Genomic DNA, 12279 nt, shown 5'->3' on the forward strand with positions numbered 1-12279 from the left:
AAAGCATCTAACAATAGATCTTAATCATGGTGTAAACGTTGCCGACTTTTTAAACCGTAGAGCTAAGAGAGTCTTCTTCGTGGGAGCGGCACGTGTGGTCCGGTAGAGGCCCACTTCCCGTCGGTAACGTGTCCACGAGTTGGGAACCGATGGTGGGTCAGAAAAGGAAGGCATGAAACGGACAAGCGAAGGTCCACGTGGCAGGAGACCCGCATCCGAAGGCACATGGAAGGCCTGGCTGGTCGACAACGACGGTATCCTCCCCTCCCGTTGGGCACGCGCGGTGAGAACGCGCCGCAAGACCTGGACGCCCGTCCGGCAGCGCAAGGGCTGATGGGACGTCAACGCGATGGTTTTTGGCCAAAGGAAATGTCAAAATTGTTTTGGCTAATAATTTTTTAAAAAATAATAAAAAAAAGTACTTAGTATCATTACTCCGTGATGTAGCGCCCGCAAAATGTTTGAATTGCACCCAGTCGTGCCATACTTGTGTCTTGCATCAATCCATCAATCCCCAGCCGTGCCATGGAATTGGTGAGCTAAGCACTGATAAGGAGAGATACTAGGACTCAAATGTTGCAAGTTTTGATTCTGAGTGCTGAAATCCCCATCCATTGCCCTTGTGGCTATTCAGACAGCAGCCTTGTTCCCTTTACTAGGACTAAACATAGTCTCTTCCAGCTTAAAATATCCTTAAGTAGAGGATTAGGCTGCAAAACTTTGATTTCCTAATCTATACTTCACTATGGGAAACATTTATTTCTTTTGCATCCTTTTATTTCATGTTCTTGATGAGTTTTGATACCCCTCTCTCTCTCTCTCTCTCTCTCTCTCTCTCTCTCTCTCTCTCTCTTTCTATGCTATTATGTGCTTGGATGGATAGGAAAATCGGTCTGCTCATCGTCAAAATTAGTGATTAGTAATCCAAATTCAACAATCCAAATCAATAAAAACAATCTAGATAATAAAAAAGTCTAATAATAATAAAAAAATATAGGTTCATCAAGTAGGAATCAAAACATACACTTTTAATAATAATAATACTATTTTGTTATGATCTCATTGTTAAAGCTATGTGAATTTAAAATTATCCATGTTTTAAGATGTATAGTTCGATTGATCCATAAGATGAATTTTCAATTTATGTACCTTATCATATTTCTTGTATTATTAGTATAATTGATACAATTCATAGTTATTTATATTCAATGGTTTGGATCTTAATATTGGATGGTCTATCATTGATCTTGAAGATGAACAGACTGATTTTATAATCCATTTGAACATGTAATAGCATTTATATATACACACACATATATATACACTCACACAAATGCATAATGAGAAATAAAATATTGAACATTTATAGCAAAATTAAATTGACTTCAATAAATAAAATTATTAAAAAGGTTTGTATGTTTTTTTAAGAATACTAATGTCAAGAAAAATATTGTGTTACAAAAAAGATCCTTGTAAGGACTATAAATATAATTCTTTTTGACCTTCAAGTGAACAATTGGTTTCATGCCTCTAAATTAATGCCGTGATATTTTGAATATCACACCAAAATTAGTCCATTTTGGAGACAATTTTAAAAAAATGCAGCAACTCTATTATGCTAATGCACAATTAGAGTATTTTTCCTAATAAAGTTTTACCTAAAAATTAATGTGAGAATTTGGTATAAAGGTAAGTATACATGTGGGCCCAATTTTCTCCTTTTTCATGCATTACATGATATATGATATACTAACTGGGACATAGTATTTTATATATTATATATTTAACTATTTTTTTCTTTGAGCAGCATGATGGGAATGTCTCCCTTACCAGGGTTTGACCTAGAATATCTCCCAATAGCACGCCCTTGAAAGAGAGGTGCCAACCATTTGACCAATGTCAATACCTATAGTGGACGAAGTACCGCAACATTGGTTAAATTACTATTTTAAAATTTATATAAATCACTTTATATGTAATAATAAATTTCTTCCACAAAGAATTTGTGAGTTCTTTGGTCGTTTGCAATGGTGTTAAAAGGAATGAAACTAAATTTACTACCAGCAGTCTTAGATAGTCAATTAAGTAGAGGGTTTAGAGAAAATAGTGTGACCTGAGGGCAATTAAAATAAATCTAGGTCAAGTTTTAAGTATCTTTATTATAACATTAACAAAGATGAGGTTTCTTGGTGGATTTAAAATGTAATTGTATTAACTAAAGTAAATAATTTGCTGACATTATTGACGGTAGACTTAGATAAAAGTAGGAAAATAGAGTAAAACGAAGCAATTAGAAAGATCTGAAATCTGACTAAGGGGGAAGAAGTTAATTACTAAACTTGGAAGGGCCCAAGACTTGGAAATTTGCTGGTGGAGAGACCCACACCTCCAACGTTTAGGTCTTCCTCGATCCACCACATGATTCTCGTAGATATTCTGCCGCTACCCGACATTAATTACTAAAAATTGTAGCGGTTCAAGTCTTGGAAATTGACCTCATAAGCACGATAGAGGCTAATGACTCCACCCCGCCTTGACCTCTGAGGTCCAAAAATTTGGATTTAACAGGGAAAGATAGGTCAACACTTCACATTATCTTGCCATCATCCAGGATGTATCTAACATTGGATTATTTTTTTTTTCTTTGGTAAAAACGGCATATTATATTCAGAATCCTGCAATTGCGGTGGAGCATAAAACCAATGTGGAATGCCATTCACCGGAACCATTGATCGGATGGTGGCGGCATGCATTAACAGATGATAAATACATTATTTGTTATAATAAGTATCTCCCACCGTCAGTTTTGTTTCTTTGTGTTGTTTTTTCTTCTTCAAGAGTGTGAAAGAGCCACCCATATCAAGCTTTCTATCACTTTTTTTATAATTTTCCAGAGCCTCTACTTTCAAAGATATTGGACTTTGTAATATATTCGAAGATTAATTAATGCTCCCCAGGTCAGAAGTTAGTAGCTCAGTTTGTAAGGATCCGTGTGAACGTGTGTTTAGTATCATATCGGTTATTCACTAAATATATCTTAGATATTTATATAAGATCAAGTAATCTAATTAATAACTTCTGGCTAGTTATTTTGGATGATGTTCTGGATTGTTACACAGCTAATTCATACATATTTTTGGTGAGATCTTGGATTGCTACATAGCTAGTTCATGCACATTCCTAAACGGTAGCCATCAAAAGATGTACGGTTATTAAATAAAGTGGGTAACGAGCATGCTTGAAGACTGTCCACCTCTTGATGGCAGCCATCTAGGGATGCGCAGTACTCTATGATGCACGGGCTGCATCGTAAAGAATTCTAGTTATTTCATATTTCAATGGGAGTAACAGTCTTGATGTTGTTTAACAAAAAGACATTAACTAAATATATTTAAAAAACTATTTAAAATATTAAGTTAAAAAGACCCTAGAAAAATCGAAATGAAGCTAGTCGAAGTTACTGTCGTAACGGAACAAGCCTGTCCTAAGACACGAGATTTGCCATAGACCGGGCCCAATAGCTCAAGCCCAAACAGTTGAAACTGTACCCGCACGCCCCGGAGCGTCTCTCGTGTCCGAGGACAGATCCAGAATTAACTCTCTCCGACTGACCCGCCGCGTCGCCGATCAACCCTCCGGCCGAATCAACGACTCTACGTGTCGGCCTGCCGACGAGCTTGAACAGGCCAGCCTTTTTCCGGTTCTGCAGCCGCTATTTCACCTTTACACTAACCAACTATAACTACCGCAGAAGAGCACCAGAATAAACCTGCATATGAAACTAGCAGAGCTTTAGCTCAGGAAAAAAGAAGGAAGAGAAGAAACACGAGCTCTACATTTCTGAGTTCCAGAAAAGCTATTAGTCTCGCAAAATTTAGAGCAAAATGCCGATGAACAGAATCGCCATTGGAGAGCCAGGGGAGGCGAGCCGCCCCGACGCTCTCAAAGCCGCTCTCGCCGAGTTCTTCTCCATGCTCATCTTTGTCTTCGCCGGCGAAGGATCCGGAATGGCTTTCAGTTAATACTTCGTTCAATACCGATACTAAAGGAACATTCTTCCACTGCTCTTTGACAACGTAGAATCTAACTATATATAAATTCACCCTCCAATTCTTGGACAGGCAAGCTCACCGGCGATGGACCAGCGACGCCCTCCGGTCTCATAGCAGCAGCTCTCTCTCACGCCTTCGCTCTCATCGTCGCAGTCTCTATCGGAGCCAACATCTCAGGAGGTCATGTGAACCCCGCCGTCACGTTCGGTGCATTCGTCGGCGGTAACATAACTCTGCTCCGAGCTATACTGTATTGGATGGCGCAGTTGCTCGGCTCCGTGGTGGCTTGCATTCTTCTCAAGTTCGGCACTGGTGGAATGGTAAGCTGGCTGATGGCTCTCGTTTCTCGTATGGTAGCAATCAATTCAAGCTAAGCTGAAGCTTGGAGTTTTTTGTTTTAAATGATGACATCCCTGTGTAGAAAACAGCAGCCTTCGCAGTCTCGGCCGACGTGACTCCCATGAACGCGTTTGTGTTTGAGATCGTCATGACATTTGGGCTAGTGTACACCGTGTATGCTACGGCTGTGGATCCAAAGAAGGGTAACCTGGGAGTGATCGCACCCATAGCGATCGGATTCATCGTCGGCGCCAACATCTTGGCCGGCGGGGCCTTCGACGGGGCGTCGATGAACCCGGCAGTCTCGTTCGGCCCGGCGGTGGTCAGCTGGACGTGGGACCATCACTGGGTCTACTGGCTGGGGCCAATGATCGGGGCAGCGCTTGCAGCCATTGTCTATGATATGTGCTTCATTGGTCGCGGCACCCATGAACAGCTTCCCACTACGGATTATTGAGAAAACATTTCCATTTCCTTGGTCTATTGTCTTCAATTGCTTCTTCAAGTCTCTCGTCTCAAGCTGGAGGAGCAAATAATATCATTTTAGGAGGAGGGTAGTGATTTCTCTTTCTTTTTATTTCTTTTACTTTGAGATCTTTTCAGGAGATGATGGAACAAGTTTGATTTGAAGTAGTACTTTGCAACCTCTTCTATTCTTTCTCTCTCGCTCTTTTTCCTTTTTCCCCTTTTTTTTTAATGTTGAAGTCCAAGATAATACCTTGGCATAAGCATTTTGTTTATCAAGGTTATGGTTAGAAAAAGACTGCTTAGTTGACAGAAACATATCGGTCATCAGGGAATGAGATGAAAAGGATAGTTTCGTTTAAAAGTTTACATAAAATCCGTAAATAAAGTAAGACAATCCTTTGCAACCCACTGTAAGTCTCAAAAGATAGATCAGAACCCACCATTTCAATGTTGCCTAGAAGATTCAACTTAAAATTTTGACAAGTTCGACAACTGATGTAGGTATTAATTGATGATATCAACATAGACTGGAATAATTGTCAACTAAATGTAAAGAAATCCCATAAATTAGCAATCCTTGTGATTCACCACCCACATATAGGATGGAATCTACCTTTAACTACTTGCACTCTGTGTTTTGGGCTGCCTATCCTTTTAGATCACAGCATCAAGAAAGATCCCTAACCTCATGAACTAATGGTCTCATGCACAACCAGGTAATTACTGAGTCATTATTGAGAAAATCTAATCAAGTTCCTTCATATCTCGAGGAAATAATGCATGGTGCTCATCCCATGCTAAAACAAGGTGTCGACAGAAAAGGCAGATAAATGAACTCATTAAAATGTGATCTCACTATGTTTTTAACTACTAGGTTGATAATAAAAAGTCCTCTCTTCAATTAAAGTATCTCACTTTGAGTAGACACGCCTAGACACCTCTTTTTTTTATCCCTCTCCATCCAATAATTTCCTCCTTGATGGACCTATCCCAAATCCAAACCCAGCCCATTATCTTCACTAAGGCCCATTCTGTAAGTCATCAATGACCGACCTATATAGGCAACCAAACTCATGAGCCCTACCTAAGCACAATCTATAGGTCAATTAGACCTAGAATGACCCAGCTTATATCAGCGAGGATTTTGAAGTTTATTGGCTACCCCATATACCCCTTTTCATATTCCTAAATTATCTCTCATGAGCCCAAGCCCATACTGGCTCTATAAAACCTTAAAAAAAAAAAAAAAAATCCAACGGATACTAATGCTCCAATCTTTAGTGGCAAATCAACCTAAATTCTGACCTGAATCCTTACATCACATGAATAATGTACGTTTGTTTCTTTCACTTCAAGCATATGTTCCACCACCTTGAAACCTTTAAGTCCTGCAATCAATGTCAAACTAGTAGTCAATTACTTAAATCTATAACAGTTGCAGAAACACCAGAGGAATGAAGGGGAATACCGAGCTATCAGTTCTTACTAACAAAAATTTAGTCAGATATCAGCAGAAAATAATAATTACTTGATATCCTTCTTCCCTATCATATTATAAAATAACATATCAGTGCATTTTTTCAGGAAAAGGAAAAGTATACTATTTATGAACTTTTAAACATTTTAGACATAAGAAAGAATGAGGGGAAAAGAGGCATGGGTTCCATTCTGCAAGTTGCCACTCTGAACAAGTCAAAAGACTGAAGAAAAAAATGTAGGAAAAAACACTGCACCAGGTTATAAAGTCAATAATGAAATCTATCGATAAACAAGTTACAACTGAATGGAAGCATGGAGCACTACCATGGCGAGTAAAATATACATAAAACCTAATCTCTAGATAGTCTTTTGCTTCATGCCAAGCATAGAAAGTAAAAATGTCAAGCATACAATTTCCATCTAGTGTAAAATTATTTCAAGTCCAAAGATCTCTTCGACTCTGGCATGTTGGTATGATGTAGACAACTGACCGATGATTTCGAAGGGCTTGCTTTTCAGTCCTTCAAAGTCTCTTCTTCCTTTGATGCTTCCCTAGCTTTGACCGCCGTTGCTTAAATAAATGCAAATATAACTTCAACCATAATACTGGATAACACACCAGCACAGCCTGGCATGGAAAAGAAGCAAATGTCAAAACCTCCATAAATAGCATTGATGCATACAGATTGGCAAGAACTCCTCAAATACCAAAATAAACGAGTAATAGCTGATTGAGAGCCTGTTAAAGAAGTTTGCATAAAGGTCTCTCTCCTTTATAAATGGAAGTGCTTGGTACATAAGCCACACTGCATGGAAGAGGAATGATCAGCTTCTCTTGTTTTAGAAGAAAACAAAGGGCAAATAAATGATAAATATGTGCGACTGGTTGGTGTTTCTTGTGCTCACTTTCTCCAGGAGCTACACCAATGGGGTACAAAAGAATAAAAGCTGTGTACCTGAAGAAAGTAAAAATAACCTTTGTCATCAGTATTTATCATGAGTGTTATGGGCACATTCATGCAATGTAAGCATGCATTTATGCAACTGAATATAAAGTTGCACAAAGCAGCTAAAGCCCAAAAAAACACAACTATATCTTGTCTCTGTGATTCAGAAGTCGGTATCCATGTGCAGTAACTTGTGTTGGGGTAAAGACACGAGGAACTCACCTCCATAAACATAAAAAACAATGATAAATAAGTTCAGAAGCTGCATAAAATCTACTAAGCCCACAAAATTTTGTACAAAAAGCAAAGGCCACAAAACAGAAGCCAATCTCAACTCAGAGATACACCAATGAGCAAAAGAATGGCCTGCCCATAAGAGCATAGAGCATGACTTTTCATAAAAATGCTTTCTCTAAATCTTCATGCACAATGAATGAGAGAGCAATCTTTTTATATTTCAAACAAATACTGCAGCAATTTTCTTGGAAAGAACTCTTAGATGCTATTAAAAAATATCCTGAAATTCATCTCGTATAGTGGGAGGCAGAGACCTCAATAACACAGGAAAGTACAGCCACATGTAATATCAGCATTAGGTAACAGAGCTAAATCAGGAGCTCATCGATTGGAAAGGATGTCAAGCTTGTCTTCTCTGCTCGCTAGCCAGTCTACTGGTTTGTTGGCTTCATGGTAGGCATGGCTAAGGTAGAAGACATTGAGGGAATCCTTCAAAAACTTAAATCAGATTCTTTTTCTCAGGCAAGAAGAGATTCAACGAAAACACAATATGAAAAATAGAAAAGGTAGATTTCAAAGGGATCTTTCCAAAAACCTTAATGAGGAGATAACTAAGAGGAAGGTCTGAAAAATGGAAGAAGGAATAAATCATAAAGCAAAACAATGAAAATCAGTTTGCACTACCTTATCACTGTTACAACAGAGTTTCAACCTCTATCCTACATATCTCTACACCCCTTTTATGATCCGAGTGCATCTAACAGAAGACTCTTCCATCTGAAAAACTAAAACCATGTTCACCATCGAGCACAGCATCTGTTTATGACATACAAGTGAACATGATCATGAATTTTGCAAGTTTATTATCATAGAACTCCACATGTCAGAGATGGCTTACCAGTGGTCAGTGCAACTCTCTTATAACCTTAAGCTCTAGGCAAGTCCTCCCAACCTCTTTAACTTGACTAGCTAAAGTAACAAGGGGAAGATGCGATCTTCTCATCAAAATCCAATAATGGATCCTGACACACAATGCCAAATCCACTTGCATCCTCTTGGCCAACACTGCTATCTCGCGAACATATTTAACAAACTACGAGGCTTTCAGTCTTCCATTCCACTTCTTCGACTTTCTATAAAATGAGTGGTGCAGATCCACTTGAAACAGATTCTGTTGCGGAAAAAAAATCAACTATAGATATATACTAGTCACCTTTAAGGAGTAATCCACGAGTAGAATAGGGGAGCTTTATGTAGGAATATCCAAACAGGCTCTTAGTGGATCAACTGCCCCAACACACTATTGAATTCATTGAATTCATAGCAGTTCTACAATAAAAAGAAGAATCAAATGGAATCTCTAGCGATCACTTCTAGGCTTCTAGCTATATTTCGCAAAATAAACTGGTGACTTTCTTGGTGAAAGCCTTGATTTTTCTTTGGTTGATCAAAAACATAAAATCTTTATTATATGTATCAAATGGATGAGCATAAACACATCTCACATCCCATGATTTCTCCACATCGCATACAGCACTTGACATCTGTCTAGCTATCTCCCAGAAGTAAAACCAATCCTTTTTTTTTTCATTTCTCGTGATATCACAGAAGTAGCTTAAGATACTAATCATCAACCAACAAATTCCCTTATTGCTCTAGTGACAAACAATAGGGTAGCTTTAACTATCTTTTTTTTTTTTTTCATTTCTCGTGATATCACAGAAGTAGCTTAAGATACTAATCATCAACCAACAAATTCCCTTATTGCTCTAGTGACAAACAAAACCAGGCACCAGCACAGAAACAACATGAATCAAGCAAACACCTCTGAAGTGAAAAATCTGATCTTCATAATGTATACTCAGCCGTTATGCAGGAAATGGAGGACTTTAATCCCCCAGTACAAGAGCTGTATACTTCCAGTTGCTCATCATTGTAATTCCATTGAAGTTGATAATATAGATGCTGATTGTTGATGATAGAACATATGTAAGAAATCATGCTGAAATTTCTAGGATAGATTAACAATCTAAATACTTAAAAGCATGGATATATGGGACACACTAAGGTTAAGGCCTACTCATCTGGAGCAAGGTTTAAGATCTCCGATGAATATCACTAGCCTAGTTAAAATAGGCCATAACTATCGAATTATAGTTCAGTGCTATAATCCCATTACAAAACGATTCAAGGCATTGCAAAACTATGAGGCAAATGGTAACCATATTTTGAATAATTTTGTTATTGTCATATAACCATGGCTTAAAGGTGCCATAGAACGTTATTACACTATATATCAATTGCTGTCAAGTCAAAAAATATTTTTTATTATCATCTGACTTTAGTATTATAACAAAAATCAAAAGCTATTATAACAGCATGTGATGGCTCATAACAGTCACATAAAGGAACTACAAAAACTATGAATTTGAGTAATATTTGTATATAACAAATATTGTTATAGTTTATAAATACAATTTGATATTTAGCTTGCTAAATCAAAACCAGTATCAAACAAAAGACATTATGACTGCTATATGATGCAGTTTTATCAGTCAGATGTTATTTATGGTTAGAATGAAGCTGAAACTGTCCCAAAGTTGTTTGGATGTGCGTTGCTTGGTCCACTTCGAATGACTACAAAGAACTTCTAAATATGTTATTGCAACAAACAACTGCCAATAAATGTAATGGATAATGCCAAACAATACTATACTGCGGACTGTATATGAGTGAGTAATAGGTGTACATGCAATACATATAGAAGGAAATGAAAATCTTAATCTGGTGTCCCAGTGTTGAACCTGAGGTAGGTAAGCCATAATGGGCAAGTTCCTGTGCAACTCAAAGCATAATGGGAGTATCTTATTACCTGGATTCAAAACAAGAAAGTCAACAAATTTAGGTGAAGGTATGATAGAAATATAAAATAGTGAAAAGTATGCGTTCAAAAATGAAGAGGAACAAGATAAGCTTGATCACAAACCATTTAAGGTGGGGCTCAAAATTTGCGAAGGGTGGATCCATATTGTACCAAAAAAAGCAAAAGGAAATTGAGGGAGAAAACACAAAGCTATGGTTATCCAAACAGAAAGCAAACTTCAAATTATGCAATGATTCTATATATGCATAAAATTTGTTCCCTGACTTTACAGTGCAAACTAGACCTCAACGCATATTCTCTTTTATGAAATACATTTGCATGTCCCCAGGATTGCTTAACAATGGTTTTCATGTCAAATGAATGAATGCTTACCAAATTTAACTGAAAATAATCAGTCTGCATAAAAGACCAAACTAGAAGATTAATACATTATAACATTACAACACACCTCAGTTATGCTCCATGCCATAAAGGTTATGAAAACTGATGGGAGATTCTGGACCTGCAAAATAAATATTTAACTGAAAGCTAGGTCTATAATATTGTATAACTAATTATCATATCAAACACTAGCTCAAAAATATAAAAGGATCATTGGAAAAAGTTAAATAGGTTGTTCTTTAGATGCTCACGTGCATATAGAGTCACAGATGACTAAACCCAGCACAGATATCTACTAGAACAGGACGGGTTCTGTAAATACGAGAGGAGAATTCTACCTTCCATAGAATCGAAACGGTAATTTATATTGACAAAAAAAATTAGGAAAAGATCCTTCTTTTCCAATCAATGGGTTGATTTGGTAACTAAGCCCGACATAGACAGAGGAATTCATTTCCTGGATAAAAGTGCATATAAATTCAGAACTACCAGAGAGAAAGAGAGAATGTTTGGCTTCCTTTAGTAAAGACAACATCATTCCTAAAAATTACCTCCGGAATCTGGCGAACGATGGCCAGCAAGAAGTGAGTCCTCCCTCCCCATTGCATCAGGGCGAGCACCGCCCCACTGGAAACCAATCCTAATGGTCCCGAATAAGAGCTAAAATAGATCAGAACAATAAAGAAACAGAACAACGCACTCGTTTTGATATGAAAAGAAACCCACCAACGGCCGCATGGATGACTTCCAGGAATGAAATTGTTTGCAGCAAACCTACCGAAATACGAGATTGATTTCGATTAGGAAAAAAAAGGAAAAGGAAATGAATTGGGAAGGATTTGGGAATCGCTCACAGATGATATCTCCAGCAGAGGCGTATGCTCCACGGATAGAGTTGGTGGCGAGGACGCTGCCCAGAACCCTGGAGAGAGCGAGTGCCCTGTACATAAAAATGAAGAACGGAATGAGAGAGAGAGAGAGAGAGAGAGAGAGAGAGAGAGAGAGAGAGAGAGAGAGAGATGGGGAGGACCATCCGAGGCACTGGAGGGAGTTGTAGAAGACGAGATAGAGCTTGGAAAGTTGAGGCATCTGCCGTTTTCGTGGTGGAGAGAAGAGACCTGAGAAAGGGCGACAGAATAAATAAATTCATAATCGGCAAAACGTTTGCCGTTTTATATGCTACAAGATTTTGGCACATTCAGTTCGCATGATTACTCTTGGGATGACATCAAACATGCAATACAGATGGAAATTCTTGAAGTTTAGATACTAACCAGAGAACTCGCATCCTTATTTAATATGTTCATATACTCTGTTTTTTTTTGGTAGAATATGTTCATATACTCTGATAGCCTAGTAAATACATTTGTTTCTCTTCCTCAAGCGTAACATGGAAAAAAAAGGGGGAAAACGATGATGACCTACGTCGCCTTTCCTTTCTGGCGTTCTTAAATATATGAAAAATAAATAGTAATCCGGTTTGGACATGACC

At 38.0% G+C, this 12279-nt stretch overlaps 2 protein-coding genes across 6 annotated transcripts; one reads left to right on the forward strand and one right to left on the reverse strand.

The window, feature by feature from the left end:
* The first annotated feature begins 3766 nt into the window (after positions 1-3766).
* Positions 3767-4848, forward strand: LOC103705938 (aquaporin TIP1-3-like). Its single transcript, XM_008789854.6, has 3 exons — positions 3767-4017; positions 4122-4372; positions 4474-4848. Exons 1-3 carry the CDS (start codon positions 3885-3887, stop codon positions 4846-4848), a joined length of 759 nt encoding a protein of 252 aa, XP_008788076.2. The 5' UTR covers positions 3767-3884.
* On the reverse strand, positions 4795-12023 carry LOC103705939 (Protein-tyrosine phosphatase-like, PTPLA). 5 transcript variants are annotated; one of them, XR_015968444.2, is made up of 11 exons: positions 11818-12023; positions 11642-11727; positions 11514-11561; positions 11339-11427; positions 10855-10908; positions 10327-10394; positions 7245-7294; positions 7047-7144; positions 6830-6966; positions 6165-6247; positions 4795-4911 (listed from the first exon to the last, which is right to left on the reverse strand). XR_015968444.2 is itself a non-coding variant. In XM_088703623.2 (10 exons), the coding sequence occupies exons 1-9, from the start codon at positions 11874-11876 to the stop codon at positions 6862-6864; spliced, it is 657 nt and encodes a 218-aa protein (XP_088559749.1). In that variant the 5' UTR covers positions 11877-12023; the 3' UTR covers positions 5670-6247; positions 6830-6861. The 5 variants fall into 5 exon arrangements, 3 of the variants coding, with proteins under 3 accessions (XP_088559749.1, XP_008788077.1, XP_088559750.1); XR_015968445.2 differs by lacking the exon at positions 4795-4911 and adding an exon at positions 6346-6403 and having other exon boundaries at positions 5670-6247; XM_088703623.2 differs by lacking the exon at positions 4795-4911 and having other exon boundaries at positions 5670-6247.
* Positions 12024-12279: the final 256 nt, after the last annotated feature.

This window comes from Phoenix dactylifera, chromosome 8 (assembly GCF_051530095.1).
Source record: "Phoenix dactylifera cultivar Ajwa chromosome 8, Ajwa_hap1_PhDact_Kaust_v1.1, whole genome shotgun sequence".
NCBI lineage: Eukaryota > Viridiplantae > Streptophyta > Magnoliopsida > Arecales > Arecaceae > Phoenix > Phoenix dactylifera.

Coding starts and splice junctions, on each gene's coding strand:
- LOC103705938 (XM_008789854.6), top strand. CDS start 3,885: ATGCCGATGAACAGAATCGCCATTGGAGAGCCAGGGGAGGCGAGCCGC. Junction 4,018..4,121: donor AGGATCCGGAATGGCTTTCA/GTTAATACTTCG, acceptor ATTCTTGGACAG/GCAAGCTCACCGGCGATGGA. Junction 4,373..4,473: donor AGTTCGGCACTGGTGGAATG/GTAAGCTGGCTG, acceptor ATCCCTGTGTAG/AAAACAGCAGCCTTCGCAGT.
- LOC103705939 (XM_088703623.2), bottom strand. CDS start 11,876: ATGCCTCAACTTTCCAAGCTCTATCTCGTCTTCTACAACTCCCTCCAG. Junction 10,395..10,854: donor TGGCATGGAGCATAACTGAG/GTGTGTTGTAAT, acceptor TTTTGAATCCAG/GTAATAAGATACTCCCATTA. Junction 7,295..10,326: donor TTATGGCTTACCTACCTCAG/GTTCAACACTGG, acceptor TACTTTCTTCAG/GTACACAGCTTTTATTCTTT.